Source organism: Delphinapterus leucas, chromosome 16 (assembly GCF_059928025.1).
Source record: "Delphinapterus leucas isolate spDelLeu-1000000601 "Yukka" chromosome 16, BTC_Dleu_Yukka2, whole genome shotgun sequence".
NCBI classification, from domain to species: domain Eukaryota; kingdom Metazoa; phylum Chordata; class Mammalia; order Artiodactyla; family Monodontidae; genus Delphinapterus; species Delphinapterus leucas.
The window spans coordinates 9,084,206-9,110,110 of record NC_143144.1 but is presented as its reverse complement, the minus strand read 5'-3'; the positions used below and the strand labels follow the sequence as shown (position 1 = coordinate 9,110,110).

Genomic DNA, 25,905 nt, shown 5'->3' with positions numbered 1-25,905 from the left:
GGCTGGAGGCCAGGGATGCTGTTAAATATCTCACAGTGCACAGGTCCCCATGACAGTCCCCATCTGGTCCAAAATGTTAGTAGTGCTGAGGTTGAGAAACACTGCTTTAAATAATAAAAATAGGGTAATTTTTAGGGGCAGTCTGAATATATAAACTTGTACTGTTATTTTTTGTTTATTAGGTAAATTTGTCAGTATTTACCAATAGGAAAATTTGCTTTTTCTTTACCATATTGAGAAGGATTAATCAGCATTTAAAAGGTTTCTTTCTGAAATGCTAACTTCTTATTTTCATTTGATGTTTTCTGTTCCGGGAAAGATGTTTTCATTACAGGTATATATATTTTTTTCCCTAGAAATTGGAAAACATACTCTACACTTGAAGTTGTTTGCTACAAAACTTAAAATGTGTACTGAATTCCAGATCTAATCTTTCAAAACAATAGCTCTGTTTGCACTGAGAAAGTTAAATGATAATTTATGTCATTTTGTTAATCTTTGAAAAACCCTTCAGTAGTTGCCATTTCTACCTCTTCTCACAGTTTTTGATGATGGAGATGAGAAGACACTGAGACGGTCTTCACTGTGCCTGAAAGGAGAGAGGCATTTTGCCGAAAGTGAAGTAAGTAATCACTTAACGAATGAACATGTCCTAGTATTTAGTACCGGGGGCAGGAAAGTTTTGCTTTCTCAACTCAAGCAGCTTACTTGTTAATCAGGAAAATTCATTAATACATAACAGCATGAGAGTGTAGTCTGTGAAACCTGTTTAAGGCCTTGTGTTTGAGTACCAGGTTCTCTGTGGGATTTTTTGTCTAAAAAAAATGTATTTTAACATTTGTCCATGAAGAAAAAACAACGGGATTGTTTATTACCGTTAGGCAACTTTTTTATAGAGTCCTTTAATTTGTAAATGTAGAAAAGAGATGTCTCATTTGTAATCTACTTGAACCCCATCATCATTAAAGGCTATGTAGACACTGCAAGCCATCCCTAACTACTCCTGCTGCCAACCACTGACATTTACTATAGCCTCTCCTTGAAGAAGGCTTGCCTGACTGCCCTTTCTAAAATAGTCCCTTCCATTCCTCATAGCTCTTTAAGGTTGGTTTAGTTTTCTTTATAGCCCAGATCATTCTCACCACCAAAATATGTATATGTGCTTAATTATGTATTGTCTGCCTTCCTCACTAGAATGTGTCTCAGTGGCAGAGATTTTGTATGTCTTCTTCACCACTTTGTTCCCAGTTCCTAGAACAGTGGCTGGCACAGAGTAGGAACTGAATAAACATTAGCTGGATGAATAAATGAAGTGTTCATATTTGCCAGGGACTTTGCTTAGTGCTTTACATACATCCTTGCATTTACAACATTATGAGGGAGATACAATGCTTATCTACAACTCAGAGTTGATGAAAGTGATGAACAGAACTGGTTCTCAAACCAGCACTTTTTGGCACCAAAATCATGCTCTAAAATTGAAAGATGTTATTAAGTTACTAAGAGTGGAGGGTTCACAAAGTTTTGTAAATCAGTAACTTGCAATTCAGAATCTTAAAAATGGACATATTTGTTGCAAATAGCGTTATATTCTCTAGTCCAGCCTATGAATATTAATTAATGCACAGTGTGGCCAAACCAAGATTTCTTTTTTCTAGTAACTATTTAGAACAGTGTTTTTTTGGGGAATTTTAATATTTCTTTTAAATTATTAGACTTTATTTTATGTTTTTTTGTTATTTTCCCTTCCCATAAATGAATTCCCATTTCAACTCAGAATTTGGGACAGATTCTCTGTATTATGATTCTGGCCTGTCTTTTTAGTCTCATACTCTGCTATTTCCCTGTACTTCTGACTTATAAGACTACTTGGTGTTTCCAGATTATGGCTCATACTTTCTTTTCTTGGTTTCTGCTGAGCCCTGCTCTTTTCAAGGCCATGAGAAAGGCTTCCTCCTTCATGACTGTCTTTCATGAGCTCTCTAACCACATTTGATCTCTATATCCTTTGATACTTTTCCACTTCTCTTATTTTTATTTTATGGTCTTTTTGGTTACTTTTATCATTTTTTCTATAAAATGTAAGCTGTTTTGGCGGAATAGCCAAGTTTTTGTCATCTTGATGGGCTTTCCTTTTCCCAGTAGTGTTTTCTACACAAAAGCCTTCAGTAAATATTTGATGAATTAATTGTGAAGGTTTAAATATAGGAAATACATATAGCTTTGGACAAGTACAGTGAATTTGGCTTCTTACACTGATGAAGTAACAGAATTCTTTCTGAGTTTATGTAATTCTTAGAAATAATTTCATTTCCCTTAGTTAGAACATGTGATAATTATAGTCGGTTAATGAATATGGGGACTTGAAGACTTGATTTTTTTTCACCTAAGTGAAGGTATATGTCTTATGTATTTAATCCAGAGAAATATCAAAGATACTAATTTTGTATTTGCCAGGAGAATTTTAAGTTGGAATTGTTCATAAGACAGTTGTATAAAGGCTGAAGCAATAAGAGCAAGTAGCTCAATGTATCCTTTTTAACTTCAGGAAGGATCGGTTTTACTGTGTGTGACTATATGTGTTGAACTTCATGTTTTGCTAGAGGGTATTGGAATACTAGTGTATGTTTTGCTAGAGGGTATTGGAATACTGGTGTATTATTCCTTACCCATTGCCATATGCCACGTGCTATGCTAGGTACTGGGAATACATGGGTAAGCTAAGTAGATGTGGAATTTATCCTTGGGTAACTTCTTTTTGCTTTTGAAGGAGACAAAGCATTAATTAATCAAAAATATAAAAATTTAAGGGTACTAGGAGCTGTGGAGACATGGCCAGGAGTACATTTAATCTACCATCTATGTATATTCTTTCCCTTATTTGATATTTCTGCTATTTTCAAAAAACAGTTTTAATTTTTTGGAAGTTTGCTCAGAGAATTGTTATTATTACTAATAACTTTGGCCTTTGAGTGAAAAGCCACATCACACTTGGCAGTATTGGGTGTCACTAATCCCATTAATAAGCTTCATACCTAAACAAAGACTTAAATTCAAAATTTTCACGATAAGAGATGATGATAAGCGGGTCAGTCAGTTTGAATTCCCGCACCAAAATCACTGGTTCTAGCCATAACCAGCTGAGTGAGGATGTTGCCTGTTTCCTGACATCTGTTGGAGTGTTTGGGTATTTCTGTAGAGCATTCATAATTTGAATATTATCCAAAAGTAGTTTTATCAGCTGGTATTCTCTCTGTGCATTTACTACATGCAGTTGAAAACTCTGAAGAAAATTTAGATGAAATCCCAGCTCCGTATTTCCTGCAGCCCATTTTAGGTAACAGGGCTATCGGCGTGTTTCCTCCGGCCCTGTGGAATTTTCTTTGAGCCTTTGATATAGCCAGGAGTGTCAGGCTTTGCTCTGTTGGTTTAAGACAGGACAAATCCTACCCTCCCCTTACTCTTTTCTGTCATGTGTAATAAAGGTGTTTCTGCTTTCCAGGATTGGGGCCAGGGACAGAGATATTGCTTCCTATTATTCTAATTCTTTTTGACATACTAGGGAGAGATTGTGGTTTATTTGAGAATTCCTATATGTGATTCCTAGATAACTCTTCAGAAATCCTGGATATTTTCTTTCCTAAATCAAGTGAAATGACTAGCAGATACTTAAAATAGAAATCACAGTACTTAATAGAAACGTCTGCTTTCAAGAGAGCAGCCTTAATTTTAGGGGAGGGGCATTTAATTCTTTTGTTAACTTGACAGAAAGTGAAGCCAAATTAATTTATTTTTCCTGTTTACCGAATACAGTACTTTGAAATTTTCACCCTTGGGAAGCATAATTAGGAGTTAATGACAGGTCATTTCTGAAGAGGTTTTGTCTGGCATATTATTGTATTTGGGCCAGCTTTTGCTTCCAAATATTTTTTAAATGCCTGACTTACAAACTAAATTTGAAAGGTTAGGTTTTCAGCCCTATAAAAGTTACGATTTTTGTCTATCGTTACTGCTTTTCTCCTATACTGTATCCTTTGTTGTTGGATATCTATATGTACCTTAAATATATTTACATATATTCTAACAAATTATGCAAAATAGATGAATATGCTTCCCCCTTTCATGTTTTAGTTCATCGTTGTTTCAACAAAATTATCTCAGTTTTAAAAATAAAAGTTAAAACTTTTCTTTTAAATATTAACATTAGTTTGTATTTAGATATCTGATCTTTAAGTTGATGGACACCCTTTCATAACATTCTTGTTTGTAACTTTGAGAAGTCTTTATCCTAAGTAGTTCCTCACCCTCACTTCCACTCTGACAGTTTTTCTGGGCTCTTTAGTTCCCCTTGTGTTCATAAAAGTATCTGCAATAGCAAAGGTTCTGATAGAGGAATAAAAGGAATAGTAACTGTGGAAAATCATTAAGATGCAGAAAAAGTAAGAATATTACCAACATTGATATTCAGAGAATTAGTTGGGACAGCATCTTCAGATTGATAGCTTAACTTTTTAGATATATAAACCTTTTCAGGAAATAATGGCATGAAAAATCCAAGAAGTCTCTGATATGGAGAAACGAAGGGATTTCAGAATCCCTTTTTCTTCATTCTGCTTTTAACCAACAACCAGTTCCTTCCCTGGAAATCATTATTTTTGAATGGGGTGAGGGATAAAAGGGTTGACATAAATTACCAGTTGATAACAAGAAAGAAGTGTTCATTTGTTGATTATTATCTTCATACCAAGCACAGTATTGGATGTTGCAGATTAAAAAGGAAGGGAAAATAAAATATTAACTGTAGAAAAACTGATTTTTACATTTTCTTCAAAAAAGGTTTCTTGCGGGAAATTCCCAGGCCATCTAGTGGTTAGGTGCTTTCACTGCTGGGGCCCGGGTTTGATTCCTGGTTGGGGAACTAAGATCCCGCAAGCTGCAAGGGACGGGGGTGGTGGGGTCAGGGGTCGGGGGAGAAAGGTTTACTGCAGAAAATGTTTGCAAAGTCATAATATAGGATATCTGAAGCCCTTTTCTCAAGCAGTTGATGCTTATCCTGATAATTTCGTTTCTGTTACTAAGAATTCTATCTTGTGGATTGGGATTCCCTATATGCAAAGAAAAATTTGAGCTGCAGTTGGCCCAACCTAGGGGTTAGGTACTTGCACATAGGTTTCTTATCTCTCAAATCTGTTGTTTCCACTGAGTTTTATTTGTTTTATATTTTAATCATTCTTAGGAGTCTGTCAATCCTCAAATAGATAATGAAATTATCTAGAGAGAAAAACTAAATTTCTTTTCACTTTTTTTTTCCAGCCATGGGCTCATTCATCTTTATTCTAATATCTTTGAAATGAGAGTTTTCTATCTTTAGGAAAGTTGTATTTTTGTCTCCCTCAGGGGAAGTTTTAAATCTCAAAATCTAAGCATATTCTTAAACTGATTTGGTTTAAAAAGAAAAAAAAACTTGCAACGTAATAACTTTTGATGGGTTTATGTTCCTACCCACAGACATTAGACCAGCTCCCACTCACCAACCCTGAACATTTTGGCACTCCAGTCATAGGAAAGAAAACAAATAGAGGAAGAAGATCTAATCATATGTAAGTCCATTTTCATAACTGTTAGTTGAAGCTGAATTCATTTCTCGTTCCAGTATTGTTTTAGTAGTTATTAATTTTAAATTGTAACTTGCAAAATGCTAACTGAATGGAAGAGTACTTTCAGACTCTCTGGCATGGGTGCTTGAGGTTCTCCATGCTCAGTCAACTTTAACAGCTATATTATTTATCTGCCTGCCATTTCTCCTTACACGTATCTTGATGTCATTGTCAAAATGGAATTAGTCAGTATTTCCTGAATGATACATCCTCTGTTTTCCTGATGTCATGTTTTTTATTCATGCTGTTTCTGTCTTAAATGCCACCCTTCCATGCCACCGGCTCACTCATTCTTCAGTTCTTAACCAGAAATGCTCCCACATTTATGTGAACCATTTTGTGCCTCCCCACTCTTTCCTTAAAAACAGACATGTTTTTTTCTCCTCTGAGCCCTCTAAATCCTTTGCATTTATCTAATGTCATAGACAGTATTTCACCTATTATTATCACTGTCGTGTTTGTTTTCCCTTCTTAGTAATTTAAATCTTCCTGACAGCCGAACTATCCTACTTATTTTTATGTCTTCTTGCAGTTGTGCCACATGTTCTGCATATTTAACAAATTACTTTCAATGAAATGTGCTTAGGCTCCAAAAGGCTTTAAATTTAAAAGGATCACAGGATCAAAGAGTCATGAAATTTCAAGTCATCAGAGAGAAAGAAACAATCTTCAGACAGTTTCAGGAAGAAAAAATAATTTATTGCAAAGGAGTGAGAAGCAGAATGGCGTCAGACTTCTCAATAGTAACACTAGATGCTAGTGGTCAGTAGAATGCAGAATGGAGGAATGGAAGTTTCTATTAAAGGGAGGACTTGTTATCTAGTATGATGGAACATTGGGGGGAAATTAAAGATATGATGATAACAGATAGAGAAAAAAATAGTAAAAGCGTTTAGTTTCTCCCCTCAAAATTATATAAGAAAAGAACACTATAGTAATAGGATGGAGGGTAGAGAGGTTGCTCAAATGTAAAAGTTAAGTCCTTAAAACAACGGGAAGTCAATACAATGACGTCTAAAATGTATAAATATAGAAATAGTGGTATAGGACTGTTATTTAGAGATAAGGTATTAACTGTCAGAGCTGAAAGAGTTAAAAGCAGTTGCTTCCACAGAGCAGAAGAAAATGGGAGAGGATGGGGCAAGAGAATGTAGTTTTTAATTTATTCTGTTGAAGGTTAAATTGTTTAAAAACGATTTTGAGTATTTTACTCAGATAAAATTTTTAAAAATTTAATGTGCCTGAGCCAAATATTGTCAGAGTAGCTATTAAAAATATTGAATTGAATTATTGAAACTTGTAATGTAAGTGAATGCTTTCATTCAAAGTAATAGAGTTAGGTATTAAATCTAGTAGTGGCTAAGTTTTGGAGATAAAAATTGGGTAAGCCCTCTCTCTCATATAGCTTAGTTGCAGCCTTACAGCGAACTCATGAAGGTAGGTATTATTTTTATCCCTATTAAAAATTGGGGAAATTGGCCTCAGAGACAGCAACTAATCCAAGGAACACAGGAAGGAAGGGACCAGGACTTGACCTCACCCATGTTCCATAGGCCTTTTCCCACTCAACTGATTGACTCTTTTTTATTTAGAGTACTACAGTTACTTTCCAAATGAGTTTTAACAGGAAATAAATAATGACTCATTTGAAGGAGGAAATTAAAAGACTAATCCTTGCATTGAAAAAATATTTAATATTACTTATTTTCCTACTAGTGATTTGGGCCATGCATTTCTTTTTCTCACTTAACTCTGAATATTTTAGAAAATGTTTTTCTCAATTAATAGGTGAAAAATGTCTCTCACTTGCAGTGTAACTTGCTGGTCACTTGATTGTTTTTAGGATACTGAGATTGTAACTGTTATTTACTCTTCTTTGTATAACTTTGAAAATATGAGTCTTCTAGTCAGAAAGGAAAATAGATGAAAAATGTGTAATGGCATTATTAGTATGAAAGAGTCCTCTTGTGATTACTAGATGTTATTGTGATCTAATATTGTTTTCAATTTTTTCAGAGGGCTATTATATTGCCATAAAATATTCACTGAAGCACTTATAGGTTAAATCTTTTGACATCTCTGAAAATAACTTCAATTGTGAATTAAAATTTTATCTACCATTGATCATTAGGGTCTTCCCGTAGCTTTATAGTCAACTCTTTTTTTTAATATAAATTTATTTATTTATTTACTGTTTTTGGCTGCATTGGGTCTTTGTCGCTGCGCGTGGGCTTTCTCTAGTTGCGGCGAGCGGGGGCTACTCTTCGTTGTGGTGCGCGGGCTTCTCATTGCGGTGGCTTCTCTTGTTGTGGAGCACAGGCTGTAGGTGTGCGGGCTTCAGTAGTTGTGGCAGGCGGGCTCAGTAGTTGTGGCTCACGGACTCTAGAGCGCAGGCTCAGTAGTTGTGGTGCACGGGCTTAGTTACTCTGTGGCATGTGGGATCTTCCTGTACCAGGGCTTGAACCTGTGTCCCCTGCTTTGGCAGGCGGATTCTTAACCACTGCGCCACCAGGGAAGCCTCTAGTCAACTTAATTAACTATGATTGATGATGTCAGAACAGTGAGGTGTGGGTGTATTTAATGTAAATTTATTTCATTGGCAAAGATTTTCCACTTCTCCAGCTCTTGAGAGTGAAAGTGTGGCTGAGTTAAGAGTGTGAACAGTAGGGACTTCCCTGGTGGTCCAGTGGTTAAGACTCTGTGCTTCCACTGTAGGGGGCACAGGTTCGATCCCTGGTCGGGGAACTAAGGTCCAGAATGCCGCACGATCCCCCGCCCCCCGAAATAAAAGAGTATGAACAGTGGAGCAAAATGGCATGGGTTTGACTCCTGCCTCTGCCACTTCTTTGCTGTGTAACCTTGGGCAGGATGCTTAGTCTTTTCATGCTTCAATTTTCTCATCTGTAAAATTGCGATAATAGTATTCCCTGACTCTCAGAGTTCTTGCAAAGGTGAAATGAATTCTGTCCTTTAAAGGGTTTAAGTAGTAAATAATCACTATGTAAGTACTGGATATCATCATCGTGTATTGAATGAAAAAACTTTAATGAAATACTAGTATGTAACATGATTTCATTTACATGTAAAAATGTGTTTATATGTGAGTATGTAAAAATTCTGCTTACTAGTGCTTATGTCCAACAGGAAGGACTGTTTAGGGCTATATTTTATGAATTTAAAAACAGTATTCCTGTATTGTATATTATATAATATTATAGGGAAAACAGTGTTTGAATCAAGAATTCTTTTAATTTTGAAAAAAATTGCGTCTAATATTTAGACATATTTTACCTTTCTACAGATGTCATCCAGAAGTGTAAAAAAATTTTTTAAATAAGATAATTTATGGAATCTCACATAGAATGGTCTACAAAAAGGACCAAACGGGAATTCCCTGGTGGTCCAGTGGTTAGGACTCCATGCTCTCAATGCCAGGGGCCCAGGTTCAGTTCCTCGTCGGGAAACTAAGATCCCACAAGCCGTGCAGTGCGTCTCCCCCCAAAAAAGACCGAAAATTATAGTCTATTAAAATAATGTCTTCTATGTTTCTTAGCTGAAGTCTCCCTTTCTTGTATATGAGAAGAAAGCATGCAGTTGTCACTGAGCAAGTTTATGTTTGCTTTCTAAAGACTCTAGCAAACATTCTGAGTTAGTGATTTTCCTGTTGAGAATCTGTGTGTAATGAAAGATTTGCTGTTGGGATTGTGTTGTACATGGGCAAAGTATGAAGGCAGGTGAAAGGTTGAGAATTACTAGTGTTGGAAATGAAGCGCAGCCCATCTGCAGTCTTACTTTGCTTGCTGTTCCTTCCGCCTCACTACTGTGCTCTTTCTCACTGCCAACAGACGCCATGATGTTCATGCTTAGTGCTTTAAGCCTTGGTGTGTAAGTGCCACAGGCAAGTACCACAGTTTAAAGTGCTCACCTCCTTAAATTACGCTTCCTCAAAGTTCTTTCTCCCCTTTCTTCAGAGTGATTTTCTGCAACAAAGTCTGGAACCTGGATCTTAAGGTCATTTATCTGACCTTCATTTCCTCTTCCATTACTGAACTCAAAAACGTCTTCATTATGGTTCTCTGATTGCCGTTTAAAATTTGTACAAAGATAAATAAGGTTATCTCTTCCCAGGATTCCCCAGACTCCATTGTTGCAATGGTATATCACTACCTTTGTTTTCTTTTAAGAACTGTTAATCTACATACATACCAGTTAATCTGCCTCCAGCTATTCCAAAATTGCGGGCCTGTCACTGTTGCGGCCTCTCCCGTTGCAGAGCACAGGCTCCAGACGCGCAGGCTCAGCGGCCATGGCTCACGGGCCCAGCCGCTCCACGGCATGTGGGATCTTCCCGGACCGGGGCACGAACCTGTATCCCCTGCATCGGCAGGCGGACTCTCAACCACTGCGCCACCAGGGAAGCCCCCAAAATTATTTTTGATACCTTCCTTTAATTGTTTTATTTATATTCTGCTTTTAATCCTAATATATTCAGGTATTTTATTTTTTAAAGATTATCATCCTCTAGCTTAATTTTTTTAAAGCAAGTTATTGATCCTTTTGATTATGTATAACCTGAGTGAATTTTGCCCTTATAATTTACATTGTATGCAGAGGTTTTCTTTGATTCTACCTAAAGAATAGAATTTTGAAATTATAGAAGTATTTGTGCCCCTCTCCCTCAAAAGTTTTTTCCAATAACCTGGCAAAAGTATATATGCAACTGCTATTGTAGGAAAGCAGTCCACTTGCTGTTATCCTTCAGAAAAAGTATAAAGCATAATAAGGCTTATAATGATATTTCTTAGAGATTATTTGTGGGTACAGGTTCTACCCAGTGACAGTGCTAAGATTTACCCAATAAACTAGTGATTTGTACCTGGTATACAGGTCTGCAGACCTTTAAAAAAATTTTTTTTATTGAGGTATAGTTCACATGTAAAATTCACCCTTTTAAAGTATTCACTGTTCAGTGTTTTTTAGTATATTCACAACATTTTTACAACCAGCACCACTATCTAAGTCCAGAAGTTCTTTATATTATTCACTGCTTTATTCTGATATGAGAATTTGATTCTAGTTTCCTTCTTGATAAAAATTGGGAAAAAATTAAAACACTTTTATTAAGTCTGTACATGTTCTTATGTTCTGTATGTTTTAATCTCTAAGAAGCTACACGTGTTCAGTGTTCCTGATACTAATACAGATGTTTAATCTACTGTACAAAATTTGAAACTGAGTTAGTTGTTTGAAAGAATAAGGATCATTAAAGTCCGAATTTCATTTCAGAGATTGAGCCTCTGCAGTTTCTGGCTCAATTTTATATTTGTACCTCATTATTTGATATTCTTTGGCAAGTGTCTTGTCTAAAGTTCTTCTTACTTGATTTACAATTAATTTACAGTTAATAGTGATGTGTGATCAGCTTTAAGTGTCTAGCTGTTAGTTTGTTTAGTAAACATTCTCATGTAATTAGCTTTGTTTCCAGTGGCGTCATCAGACATTATTTCAGAGACAGTACATTATTTTGTTGTGGCTCTATGAACACATACCTGGTACCAGAGAAGCAACAGTGTCAGAGGGCAATAAACACCAAGCAGACTCTCTGCTTGTTCTATCTTTGCTCCCTTAACGTATTTCTGATGCTCATTTATTTTAGTATATCAGTTTACTGAGTACTAGTCTTATGTAAACAATTTCCTGGCTAAACTCCACTAAAAGGTAAAGTTAAAAGGAGCCTTAGGTATAATGGTATGGTTAATACTGGTTGTATACATTATACTGATTGTATACATTTTGTGATTTCAGGAGAAATAGAAATCAGAAGTACCACAGTAAAAAGAAATAAACCTATTCAGTTCACTTAGTCAACAAATATTTATTGAGCATCTGAACTGTGCCAAGCACTGTTCAGGTACTTAGGATATATCAGTGAACAAAACAGGTATTTATAAAATCTCCAGGGCACTTCCCTGGCGGTCTAGGAGTTAAGGCTCTGCGCTTCCACTGCAGGGGGCATGGGTTTGATATCTGGTTGGGGAACTAAGATCCCACATTCCCTGCGGTGTAGCCAAAAAAACCCCTCTGCCTTTAGAGCTTATATTCTCTCGTATGCGGGGAGATAGACAATACAGAAAAAAACAGAAGAATTAAGCAAATTATGTAGTATGATAAATTTGTAAGTGCTGTGGAAATAATAAGAGTAAGGTTGGGCGGGGGAATTGGGATGGGCAGGTTATAAATTTGAATAAGGTGATCAGTGTAACGTAATTGAGGTGACATTTGAACAGACACTTAGAGGAGGTGAAAAAGTTTCCAAATGTCTGGGGATAAAGCATTCTAGGCTGTTTCTCTGCCAAGGGGAGGATTAGTTGGTGGAGAAAGTGAGGCCAGGGGATCTTCTGTTTTTTTAAGTGGGAGAAGTAACAGCGTTTTCTTAGAAATAACACTATACTGGTAGAACTCAATCTAGTAGAGGCAGAAAAATTGATACAGGAGAGAGAAGCGAGCATTGCTGGAATAAAGGCTTGAGTAGGTGAGAGGGAGGAGGAAATCTAGTCCACGAGTGGGGAATGGTTTTGGAGTGGAGTCTGGACATGATGTGAAGTGGATGGATGTTTTATGTAGCCAGTCAGTTTACATTTTTATATATATAACTTTCTCGTGTCTGAAGTCTTCACATTTGTTAAGTCTTCTGAAAGAAATTAGAATTTTCATTACTGTTGCAGATGACATTGTTAGCCAAGTAAGGCCCAGCTTTCTCTTTCTATGTTTTACAAATTTGATTAATGTTATTTGTGACATTGTGACTTTCTGTCTTGCTGATGATAATGGCAGAAAGGGTGTCCATAAAACCCCAGCTGAATGAGTCTTCTGTGACTACTTTGAAAAAAGCAATAATTATGGTTTTAAATTTGGTTGTGTTGTCCTTGAGAAGTTCTTCTAATCAAGTAGAAATCAGACTTGTGAAGTCTGTCATTATTATCCCAAGCTTTGTGCCAATTTGTAAGGTTTTATGCTCTGCTAATATGAAGGTGTGTTGATTTTTCCTGCTACCTACTTTCTAGGTCAGGGTTAAACTGCTTTAAGTGCCATTTGAAGTACAGTAGTTCTACTCAGTAGCAAATTTTGAAGATTTGCTTTTTTAAAAAAATTATTTATTTTATTTATTGTTTTTGGCTGCGTTGGGTCTTGGTTGCTGCGCGCGGACTGTTCTCTGGTTGCAGCAAGCGGGGGCTACTCTTCGTTGCGGTGCACAGGCTTCTCATTGTGGTGCGCTTCTCTTGTTGCAGAGCATGGGCTCTAGGCATGCGGGCTTCAGTAGTTGTGGCACGTGGGCTCAGTAGTTGTGGTGCACGGGCTTAGTTGCTCTGCGGCATGTGGGATCTTCCTGGACCAGGGCTCGAACCCGTGTCCCCTGCATTGGAAGGTGGATTTTTAACCACTGCACCACCAGGGAAGCCCTGCTTTGTTTTTTTATCACGGGACAATTTTTAGGTTAATTGAGTGATCACTGAAATCAGATAGTGATATTCCCCCTGTCACTCTAAAATGTTTAATAGTATTATAATAGGTTTTGCTTCCTTTATATTTACGTCGGAATATATAAATATATATTGGAATACATTGGAATATATAAATATAAAAGGATGACATTTATATTGTCATCCTGTTTTATTTTATAAAAATATCATTTTTATTTTATTGTTTTTCTCATTCTCTTGCAGTCTATTTATTCAGCTTTCTTAGTATCATTACTTATTCTGGGCATTTTTTTTTTTGATTCATAAAGCCCATTTAATTTTTATTGGAGTATAGTTGCTTTACAATGTTGTGTTTCTACTGTACAGCAAAATGAATCAGCTATACGTATACATATGTCCCCTCTTTTTTGGATTTCCTTCCCATTTAGGTCACTACAGTTATTGTGGGCATTTTGATCACAGTTACTAGAATCTGTTTTCTTTACCACTAATTGTGGGCTATCTCGGAACCAGATTCAGAATTTTTTTTTGTTTTTGTTTTCCTTTTAGTTTTCCTTTTTACTATACTTTCCTCTAATATCAAATGGATGGTTTTGTATAGTTCCTTTTTCTTTTTTCTAACTTACTAGTCCAATATACAGTGTAACTGAAAGGAATTTTTTTTTTTTTGCGGTACGGGGGCCTCTCACTGTTGTGGCCTCTCCCGTTGCGGAGCATAGGCTCCGGACGCTCAGGCTCAGCGGCCATGGCTCACGGGCCCAGCCGCTCCGCGGCATGTGGGATCTTCCCGGACCGGGGCACGAACCCGTGTACCCTGCATCGGCAGGCGAACTCCCAACCACTGCGCCACCAGGGAAGCCCAAGGAGTTTTTAACATAATACAAAAGAACCATATTGTGCATCTTATGAATATGTAGTTTGTGTATATTTGATATTAAAGACAACAATGGTGATCTCTTACCAGAGTGTTTCCTCTCCTCAGCCTGATCCCCATTAATAAAGATCTGCCTTCCCCTATTTAAAATTAGCTTTGGAGGAATTCCCTGGCAGTCCAAAGTTTAGGACTCCGTGCTCTCACTGTGGTGGCCCGGGTTCAATTCCCTGGTCGGGCAACTGAAGATCCCGTAAGCCGTGTGGTATGGCCAAAATAAATAAATAAATAAAATTAGCTTTGTCCTGTGAGTGTAAAACTGCCATCTCCAGAATTCCTTTAATCTGAGAGGAGGATCTAGTATATTTTAGTGCAGTACTGGGATGCTTCATATGGAGCCTTTAGCTTTTTGAGAATTTGGGGACCAGTGTTATTCTGTTCTGATCTTTCCCTTAATGTTTTAAAATAGCACTAAATAAATCCAGAAGATTTTTAGGAAAATGGATTGCTTTCCTCTAATGATAACCTTTTAAAAATTATTATTATTCTTTACAAATTTAGAAAATTATTTAAAAATTTAAATTAGCCATTCTGTAGGTTGTAGGAAATGGGGTAAGATTTCTAGAATACCTGTATTCATCAGCTTGGTGTGCTTATTCTTTGTGAAGATAAATAGAAATATTTCTTTTTTTTTCTTTCTCTAGACCAGAGGAAGAGTCTTCTTCATCCTCCAGTGATGAAGATGAGGATGATAGGAAACAGATTGATGAGCTGCTAGGAAAAGTTGTATGTGTAGATTACGTTAGTTTGGATAAAAAGAAAGCACTATGGTTTCCTGCATTGGTGAGTAACTTCAGTATGAAAGAGTTTAATTTTCAACTATATAAGTTCATGAAGAAAACGGTTGATTTTCTTACTAGTGTTTTTTCATAGGTACAAAATGGGGAAATGGTTTTAGCATCATTCAGTTCACACAAAATTACTTTGAAAGTTATTTCTGAGTACAAAGAACTCCTGAAGTCATCCGAGAAAGGATGAAAATCATGATAATTTTAGAGCCTAGGTATGTTACACTGCTCAATTTTGGGTGAAAAATTCCTCATGCAAACTTTTAAAACTTCTAAATCTACCATGCAAAAGGCTGCAAAAGAAGAACAGAATCTTGTTTTCTACTGTTGTCTACAAATGATATCTATTTTTCATCCTTTTCGGTAAACATTTTGTATTCTTTATCCCAAGTGTTTAGTGTTTTGCACAAAATAAATGCCCAATAATTGTCAACTCTTACAGTTATAATTAAACCTGATGAGGGCAATTATTTTAATAAGTATAAATACTTTATGATACCTTTGTACCTCTGCATATATCCATCTATCCATTACACATTTATTGGATGCCTGTTATGTGTAAGGATTGTGCTAAGGTCTTTATGCTGATTATGAGGTATGTATTATTTATCCTCTTTTAGAGATAAGGAAACTGAGTGTTAGAAGGGTTAAGTAACTTGTCAAGCTTTGGGTTAATGGCAAGCTAAAAACGGAAGTGTCAGTGTATGTGATCATTTCTTTTTTCCTAAAGCACTAAGATTCTTTGAAAGAATTTCTTTTGAATACATGTTTTAAAAGAGCTTTGTGTGTCTTTTTCTAAAACAAAAGGAACATTAAAATTTGCACTTTAGTATTTTCAGTATTAAGATTCTCTCATCATAATTTCTAAATAGTTTCCTTGATGATGAGAAAAATATTTAAAGATATACAATACTGAAAGGTTAGTAATCTGCTTAGTCAACGATTTTATCATTATTTTAAAAATCTTAGCATTAGTGATACATATTATCCTCCCCACAAATTTGAGATCTTTTGGAAAGTGATAAATAATTTTTATCAACTAGAGTGTGAAATTGTGTTTTGAATCAAACAATCTTGACATAATCACATAAGCAGTATTTGTATTTCTATTTTTAAAATTAGTGTTTATAAATTGAGTAAATTTTAACAACTGCTTGGTAACATCATGTTAGAGAACAATTGCATACTTCTAGGAACTATTAATAGCCACCATGTTTTTTGAGCACTCCTGGCCAGGCACTGTGCTAGCTTGTTCATGTAAGCACATGGTCTCATTTAATCCTAATTGAGGCTGAAACATAAGTGGTATTTACCCCCATTTTAAGAGGAGGAAATCTTAGCTTCCCTGACTCACGCAGTCCTCTTTTTCAGTTTCCTTCACTGTTTCTCCTCTAACCAAGCTTTAAATGTTGTTATTCAAGGTTCAGAATATATCACATTGTATTCTCTTTAGGGTGATCTCATCCCCTTTTATAGCATTGGTTGCAGAGATAATAAACTGAAATGTCTTAGGGACCAAAGAAAATCACATGCATGGGTGAATGGGATAAAATGTGGATTGTAGTTCCTGTAACAGAATGGAGAGTGAACCCACTTACACGCCATCGTCAGCACTGGCCAAAGCTGTCACGTGTGTGGTTTTCAAAATCCTAAGCTCATGAGAAAGAAAAAAATGCGTGATTTTGGCTCACAGTTTTAGAGCCCTGATATTTAGACTGTTTACTCCCAAGTTTATAGCTTAGAGTTCAGACCCCTACTCTGAGCTCTGGACCTGGGTATCTATCTATCATTATCTCCACTTGGCTGCCCTTTAGTCACCTCAAAATTTAATTCACCTCAAAATTTAATAAGCCTAAAGCTAAATTTATTCTCTCCTCCCTTATTCCCAAACATGACCCTTCTCCATTGTTTCCTCTCCCTGTGAATGACACCATTTGCATGAGGCAGAAATGTAAGCATTTCTCTGTCATCTCTCCACTTCCCTAATTATCTCTAATATTTCTTGTTCCTTTAATTTGCCATCAGCACCACTTTACATCCAGGTCACCATCTCTCACCTGGAAGATTTGCAGTAGCTTCATCTCTTCCAACTCTTGTCCTTCTCTGGTCCATTTTCTTTATGACAGTCAAAGTAATTTTTTAAAAGGCAATTCTATTATGACATTATCTTGCTTTGGATCCTTCCCTTGAAGAGTTTAGATTTTATCCTCAGAATTAACATGGCATACAAGATTGACAAATCTGAACTCTGTTTACCTCACTTATTCAGCCCAGGCAGAAAGTTAGCTACATTGACCTTTTGCTTCCTGGAATGGGCTCCACTGCTTGCTGTGTCAGACCCTTCGCATTTCCTCTGCTTGCAGCGCAGCCCTGTGGTACACACGTGTACACACATACATCCTTCGTCAAGCCAGTTTCTACTCAGCTTTCAAAGCTGAGCTTAAATGTTGTGTCCTCAAGGAAGTGGTCCCTGACCACCTAGATAAAGACTTATCACAATAGCAGTTAAATAAATGTGCACTTACTTGTTTAGCGCTTGTCTTTCCAGCTAGAATACAAGCTCATTGTGGGGAGGAACGGTGACTGACTAGGCCTCTGTGGTCTAGTACGGTACCTTGATGAAATAGTTAATATTTGTAGAGTGACTGGATGAATGAATGAACAGATATTAAGTACTTACTTCTGGACTTTTTTGAAATGATAGGAAAGTTTTCGTAGATGCTAACGCATGTAAAAGACTTTCATGAGTGAATTATTTCATAATGCCATCAACATTTAAGCAATGCTCTTAATGCAGTGCAGTTACAATTATGGAAATTGTTAACCTTTTAAAGACTGAACTAGAACTTACCTGTTTCTCACTCCTCTCAAACCTGTGGTGAGAATACATGCCTTTATGTACTATTGTGTCATTTTTCAGAGCTAATGAGACAGTCCTTAAATCTGTCATACTTACTTAGCCCATTTTTCATTAAAAGCTGTAAATATACTATTGTTCTTGGTATATCTAGTGGGCTATCTTGGGATTAAAATAATAAAAATTTATAGGTGTCTTACATTAGTATTACCTTTGGGAAGGCATGCTTTATCCTTTAAGTAATAGTTGAGATGACTTCAAATAAAATAAATATTTTGTTCATAATAAATCTTATACAGACTCCAGGAAGGTACCCAGTTTAAAATGCTTACTTTTTAGAGTGGGTAGTATTATGGAGAAATTTTAGCATGTGTTAAAGTGTATATTTAAATGTAAGTAATCAGTGGAACGTCATCTCTGTCTTTTTTAAGATAGAGACTGCTCTGATTAAGGTTCTGATATCTGATCCCATTTTGGTCCTGCTGTTCTCATAGCCCTGCTGCAGACCCTTTGTTTGGACTAGCCCTCCCTCTTTTTCCACCCCTGAGCTCCTCTCATTCCAGCTTTCTATTTCTGCCTAGACTTTGTCCACAGCTTCAGTCTAGTCATAGCCACAGTTCTGCTCTCAACACCGTGCCTGTGTCAGAAAACAATGTGGATTAATCCAGAGAGTGGGAAGGATATAAACTTAAAATTACTTGTGTGTGTTCCCACATGTGTGTGTAGCTGTTTACCCTCAAACTAAAATTAGTTTTTAAATTTTAAGCTGAAACTATTTTTGAAAAGGATTTAAGTAATTGATACTTATATAACTATCTATAAATGTGCTTTTAGTTATAATAGTTTCACACTTTTTTTAAAAGGTGGTTTGTCCTGATTGTAGTGATGAAATTGCTGTGAAAAAAGACAATATTCTTGTTCGATCTTTCAAAGATGGCAAATTGTAAGTATAATTCACTTGGTATGAAAAATACGCTGTTTTTCCAGATTGGGATGGTAAATTATAAATTAGTTATTTCCAATGACCTTATGCTTTTCCTTCTCATCATACACGATGTTTCAGAGTATGGTCATTTTTCATATTATCATTAAGTATAGTAGTCTTATGATATGTCTCTTCTTGTTCATTTGGTCTTTTCTAAACCAGACTCTAAGTGCTGTCTAATTTGTCAGTATTTGCCTATGTAATAGCTGATGATTTATTGAGGAAAATTCGATATATCTACCATATCTAATACTTGATTGATATTGATATATTTATTGTTTTTGAATGTCTAATTAGGATTTTCTGTCATTTTTAATTATGTCTAAATGGGTTAGGGTTACCCTGTTGTGTAACATTCGACTTCTGCAGTAGGCTGAGGATTAAAATGAATTACTATAAATGTATGTTAAGTATTAAGAAAGTGACCTTTCATGTAGAACTTTTCTGGAACTGAACAACTGTGTTTTTTTCTTTCTTGAAGAATTGTGTGACTAGAAAATGCATGTATTTTATATTTTGCCTTATTGGGTGACTATACTTTAAGAGGATCATCATGCTTTAAGATTGGTGTTTGGGTTTTCAAGTTCTGAAATGTGATTTTTAAAAACAGTCTATATGAAACTCAGTTTCACAAAATGGAGATAATCAGAGAAATTTGAATACTGGTTTGATGATATTAAGAAATTACTGTGAATTTTTAAATGTGTGATAATGATATGGTTATATTTTTAACAGAATTTTCTTTTAAAGCTCCGTAATGAAATATTATAAATTAAACTATATAATGTCTGGGATTTGCTTCAGAATAATCCAGTTGGGGTGGGAGGAGGTAGGTAGGGGTATAAATGAAACAGTGACTCTGAGTTAATGATTATTGTAGTTGGGTAACGGATATGTGGGAGTTCATTGTACTGTTCTGTCTACTTTTGTATATATTTGAAATTTTTAAATAAAAAGCTTCGAAAAAGCAGGCTGAAAAATGTATTTGGAATAGTTTTTAGGCTTTTGTGGGTTGGTTGAGACAAACCAAGTGCAGAAAAGATGAATGATGATTTATTAGTGTAAAATAGGAAATATGTGATGTATATGATAGAATGAACCTCTCCCAGTTGCTTGCATCCAGCCCCTCCTTACGGTTGCTAAGTTCCATGAAAAACCTTAAATTATATGTTAGAAGTTTGCTTGTGAACCTAGAATTCAGTTTAAAAAAAATTTGTTAAAAGAACATTTTACATTATAAAATAGTACATGTTCTTCCAGTCTTAAATTTAGTAATTTCTTGTGCTTATCCTAAGATGATGGCCAATTCTTGCTATTCAACTTATTTTTTATTGGATTGATGCATTCTGCTATTCAGACATTTTAATTTATTATTTTCAGTGTTTCAGTGTTCTTAGTATTGCATTTAGCTAAGTCCTCTGATATTTGAGAATACCTTGTTGTTTATAAAACATCTCTTAAGGTGGGGTCCTTCTGTAGATGATTACATGTTTTAACATCCTGCCTAGCATTTTATTTGGGACTTGCAACCCTGTATGCAATCATTTTCATTGTAAATGTCAGTATTCCCATGTCTTCAGTATCTTTCTGTGGTAGGTAATTGGACTCTTAATTAATCTCTGTTGTATTTTTGTGGGTTTTTTCCTTTAAAATTAAAAAAATAATATAGTACTTCAGTACCAAGAAAGGATGTCCATGAAATTACTAGTGACACTGCACCAAAGCCTGATGCTGTATTAAAACAAGGTAAGGATAATTTTGGAACAAATTATAGTTAATTTAAAAACTGATGGGGAATTCCCTGGCGGTCCAGTGGTTAGGACTCTGGAGCTTTCATTGCTGGGGCCTGGGTTTGATCCCTGGTCGGGGAACTAAGATCCTGCAAGTTGTGTGGCATGGGCAAAAAAGAAAAAAGTAAAAAGTATTTCTGAGGATTAAATATTCTTTTGGTCTTAAAATTTTTTTTAAGTCTTTAAAGTTACATTTGGTTCTATGCGACTTATACTTTTGTAAACCCACGTGCCTTTTGTTATCATAGGTATTCTTTTTTTTTTTAGCTTATAATTGGGACAATAGTCTAAAAATGGGAAAGAACAATATCATCAGCTGTTACTGTAGCCTGGCTTTTGCCTAGTAAATAAAATATTAGTTCCTGAGGATGGTAGAAACAGGGATCAAAGTAATTTTGATTTGGCATTTCTTATAACCGTAGTTATATTTTATTAAGGAATACGTGATAATTGCATCTCTTACTTGATTTTTAGCATTGTAAATAGCTGTTTATTTTTTCTTTGCCCATGTTCACTGAGTCAAATAATATGCTATGTAGACTGGTTAAAAATCATCAAGAATTTATGGTTTAGAATTTATTTCCATTTATTATAAAGTGAGAATAACTGTCTAGCTAATTTTAGTTTAAGCTAATTGTTAATATAATTTTAATTCAGGCTTAACGAAAAATGTAGAGGACATATTTATAGTATATTTTCAGGTATTGTGTGTTATTACAATGACTCTGTGCCTGGTATATAATACTGTTTAATAATCTCTTTTTTTTGATAAAACGATTAAAGATTTACCTATCTTAAAGTATTTTTTACTAGACACTCTTAATTTTCATTTAAAAGAAGAAAACTGCCCCTTTTGTCTTTGTTTGAACCTAAGTCACCTTCAAATGGCAGCAGTTTTGGGCTTCCCTGGTGGCGCAGCGGTTGAGAGTCTGCCTGCCGAGGCAGGGGACACGGGTTCGTGCCCCGGTCCGGGAAGATCCCACATGCCGCAGAGCGGCTGGGCCCGTGAGCCATGGCCGCTGAGCCTGCGTGTCCGGAGCCTGTGCTCCGCAATGGGAGAGGCCACAGCAGTGAGAGGCCTGCGTACCGCAAAAAAAAAAAAAAAAAATGGTAACAGTTTTGCCGTCTATGAAATGGGTGCCTAATGCCTAAAACTGTTAAGATTAAATGAGTTGCTGCATGGAAAAGCAGTTAGCATAGCGTCTAGCTCATAGCAAACACTTCATAAATGTCAGTGGTGGCAGCACAATAGTTTTTTATTTCTTTATCCTATTAGTATTTTTAGACAAATCAGTTGTCTTAATTTCTCCAGTTGATATAGTTTATGGTTTCTTTCCAGCCTTTGATCAGGCACTTGAGTTTCACAAAAGTAGAACTATTCCTGCTAACTGGAAGACTGAGTTGAAAGAAGATAGTTCTAGCAGTGAAGCAGAGGAAGAAGAGGAGGAGGAAGATGATGAAAAAGCAAAGGAGGACAACAGCAGTGAAGAGGAGGTGAGTAAACATAGTTGATGCCTTTTCAAATGAAGGACACATGTTTCCTTGGTGAGTTGGGATTTGGCTAAAGTCATTAATCACTTAAATATTTTTAACATTAGAAGTATTTCATAATACGGTTGTACTTTTGATATTCATCATAATCAAGTAGTTTGCTTGCTTACCTTAAAACAGAAATATGGTCTTGTGAAATTAAAAATATTAAGTATAGTTATCTTAGTAACCTCAAAAATATTTCTTAATCTTCAGTCCGTAATGTATGTATCAAATCAATACGTTGTACACCTGAAATTAATATAATATTGTATGTCATCTATACTTCAATTAAAAAAATAAAAAGGGAAAAAGTTTCTTAATCTTGCTGTGCTTTTTGTTTATCAGATGGTTAAGGAAATCCCTACCTAATATAGGAAAACTCTACTTTCATATGCTTTTTACCATCATGTAGACAGCTGTCACCTCATAGTATGTTTACATCTGCATATTTTATTAAAATACCTAGTAAAATATAAAATATGTCTTCCATCTAGTATTAAAGGAATAAATAGCAAAAAAAGTAAAGATTAATATCTCTTTAATTCAGAGAATCTTATATGACTTTATCTAATACAATTGGGTAGATAGTTCTAATTAGATCATAAATAAGACATCTGTCAATTTATATGGATCAAGGAGCTAAATTTATATTTTATTGTAGCTGTTACTTTAGGTCGAGCAATGACAAGTACCGGGAAAAGATGCTCATAATATTACTAGTGACATTGCACCACTGTGCTCTTTAATGGTTTCTTGGACAACTTTATCAAAGTTATTGGGGTAATGGTGCAGATAGTGAAGCTGCAATACGTGACCATGAAGTGAATTGTATTTAATGTTTTTAGGAAACAAAGATAAGTTAATGTGTAATATTTTAGGTAAGTTATAAAATTCTGCCATTTAACTATAGTAAGAAACTAGTAATGAAATAGGATTGTTTTAGAGTTTATGTTTTATAATATAGTGATCTATGACGGTGTGTAGTGTAAAAGTTTTGCAGGCTTCAGTCTCCTTCCCCACTGCCTTCTATTTAAAATGCTCGGAGCCATCAGTTCCTTGCTTAAAACCTCTGCAGTTGCTTCTTATCACTCTGAAAATCAAGCTTCACTTTTAGAACCTCCCTTTGTAGTCCCACCCCTGCCTTTTTTTATATCACTTCTCTTGGTATACCCTCCTACTTTTTTGGGGGCGGGGAGGGGGGGTTGCTGCATGGTGCATCTTGCGGGATCTTAGTTCCCTGATCAGGGATTGAACCCAGGCCACAGAAGTGAATGTGCTGAGTCCTAACCACTGGACCGCCAGGGAACTAACTCCCTACCCTTCTACTTATGAACATTATGTTGCAGCAACATCAAATTACATACCTCGTTTCTACTCACCTCTGCACAAACCAATACCTCTGCCTACAGTGCCCTCCCCCCGTCAGCCTGACACAGTCCTGTTCGGTTTTTTAAATCCTACTGACATGTCCCCTCTGTAAAGGGAAACCCTCTGAGAACTATCACCTTCCTCACCTTAGGAAAAGTTAATCACTCGATTTGCTAATCTAAACTACTACTGTTCCTTGTAGAAATTTTTGCCTACATATATACGTGTACATACATATGTACATATATTTATTTTTCTATTTGTTTTCTCTCCTTCTAATCTGTAAGCTCCTCAATGGTAGGGACTCTGTCTTACTTGTACTCTGTCTGTCATAGTGTGTAACGTGTAACAGATGATCAGTAAGTACTAGTTACCAAAACTTCTGTCACTTAGATTTATGTTTTACAAATGTTTTTGTAAAAGCAGATCTGGTTTCCAGTTTAAACTTTTTTTTAAAATTAAATACAAACTTCACTTAAATTTTGTTGCAACAGGAATACATTTGGCAGTTTATGTAAGTCAAATATTGTACCTTGGGGGCATTTAAGATAATATCTAGAAAACAGATTTCCTTAGACTTATATGTGACTACCTTACCACAATCCAGTGTATGTGGACCATGTTTAAGTTGAGAAATACAGATTCATCCTGAGCAAACTAATAATTGTCATTGATTCTTTTCTTCCCAATTAGCAAGCACAATAGTTTATCAACATGAGTTTTTGTTGTTTTAACTTCCTTCCTTTTTTCTGCTAGCTTATAAAATAAAGAGGCAAATCTCACTCAAACAGTGGCTTTAGCCTCATGATTTTTAAAATTAAAATGATTTATTTAGACTACCAGTTGAAAAGTATGCTCCTGACTTTTACTATTAGTAGCACATTTGTTTCAGCCAGAGTAACTGTAAAGCCTAGGTGTATATTTTGAATCACTTCCTCTGCAGTTACTCCTGATCATGTTCTGTAATGGCAGGTGCCATCGCTTTTTTCTGTTTTATTTGACTCAGCACCTTGCATAGTGCCTACACTTACCGGTGCTCATTAAATATTGTTGAATGGCTTGATAGTCACTGAATTGATGAGTTCCTCCATCTCACCTACTACCCTGCTCCTTGCAGGTTGCTTCAGGACCAGCTCCCTACTGCCACAGCCCCTGGCCACAGCAGCAAGAAGCTAGTCCCTCCCTTGTAATTGATAAATCGGGGAACTATTTTATTACTTGAAGATTTCCCTAAGTCTGAATCTTCAGGTATTGTAGATCAAGTTTGTTCCCCACTTTACTGATTTTATAAGCTCGAAGCACTATACAGTGGGGCCATATATAATGAAGGATAATTGTAGTCGCAGTTAATGGGACCCACACTTGTTCAGTTCTTTGAGGAGCAATAATAGAGTTAGTTTTGATGGTAAACCCTGACCCAATTTAATATAAGTGAGAGTAGGTCTTCTTGAGCCTATGACCTAGTCCTATGAAGGACTAGATCTCTGATCTGGTAAAAAGTTCATGAATCATTTTGCTGGTCTCATTTCTTATATGAGCATTTACATTTGGAACTGTCACTATTGAGATAATCTTTTAGGACATATTTCTCTGTAAAGCATGAAATGTCTAGGCTTTCTGGTTTTGAATAGCTTAGTGTTAAGAAATAATTTTAATTTGGTAAAAAGCCTTTGAAATATTCCAGCATTAGTCTTTGCTGTTGGTAGGAAATCTACTTGTGTTAGTAAAATGCTTAACTGAGGAAAATAATATTCTATTCTTCTGTGACTAAAATTAGGAAGAAATAGAACCATTTCCAGAGGAAAGGGAGAACTTTCTTCAACAGTTGTACAAATTTATGGAAGATAGAGGTGAGTGTTTTTTCTTTTATTCATCATTAATGTAGGTATCAGATAATTAATATCTTAAAATAAGAATTCTGTTTATTAAGCTGCATGTCACTGGTAATCATGGCTATCTTTTTGATTTCCAATCACCAGCATCCTAGTACGGTGTCTGTCACATAGGAAGTGGAATGTGGAATTTGACGGTATTTTGATGGATATTATGGCCATGGACCCATAAATTACTGTATTCTGTCCCCCCACCCATTTATGGGACCGCCCCCCCGCCAAAGAACTCTTACACTAGGAAACAGTAGCAGAATGGGTATCAGAGTACCATTTTATTTGAGCCTACATACATGCCTGTAGAAAAGCCTCTTCTCTAAAATCACTGTTTGCTATTCCCTGCATGTGTATGTGTTTGTGTATGTGAGTGAGTGAGAGAGAGAGAGAGAGAGAGAGAGAGCGAGCATACATTCTAAGATGGGCCTTATAAGTCTTCTTATAACCCAGCCACATAGAACTAAGAACAGAATTAAACCATCCATAGAGAAAGGTGACCAAGTCTCAAGGTGAGCCTGGGCTTAACTTATCAAATCCGCTTTTGTGGTTTAAGAAATATGAGCATTGGGGGAAAGAGGAATGGGTACCTAACAATAACTTTTAATTTGCAATGATGACCTAGTCCACCA

At 35.9% G+C, this 25,905-nt stretch overlaps 1 protein-coding gene across 4 annotated transcripts in view; it reads left to right on the top strand.

Moving 5' to 3' along the window:
* ARID4B (AT-rich interaction domain 4B) overlaps nt 1-25,905 on the top strand; it is a 127,004-nt gene that overhangs the window by 56,876 nt on the left and 44,223 nt on the right. For all 4 annotated transcript variants that reach the window (XM_022553212.2, XM_022553209.2, XM_022553210.3 and 1 more), the window contains exons 6-12: nt 543-622; nt 5,509-5,600; nt 14,714-14,852; nt 18,578-18,657; nt 20,369-20,445; nt 21,829-21,983; nt 25,168-25,240. In XM_022553212.2, the coding sequence (XP_022408920.2) occupies nt 543-622; nt 5,509-5,600; nt 14,714-14,852; nt 18,578-18,657; nt 20,369-20,445; nt 21,829-21,983; nt 25,168-25,240 (696 nt within the window). The remainder of the gene's footprint in view (nt 1-542; nt 623-5,508; nt 5,601-14,713; nt 14,853-18,577; nt 18,658-20,368; nt 20,446-21,828; nt 21,984-25,167; nt 25,241-25,905) is intronic.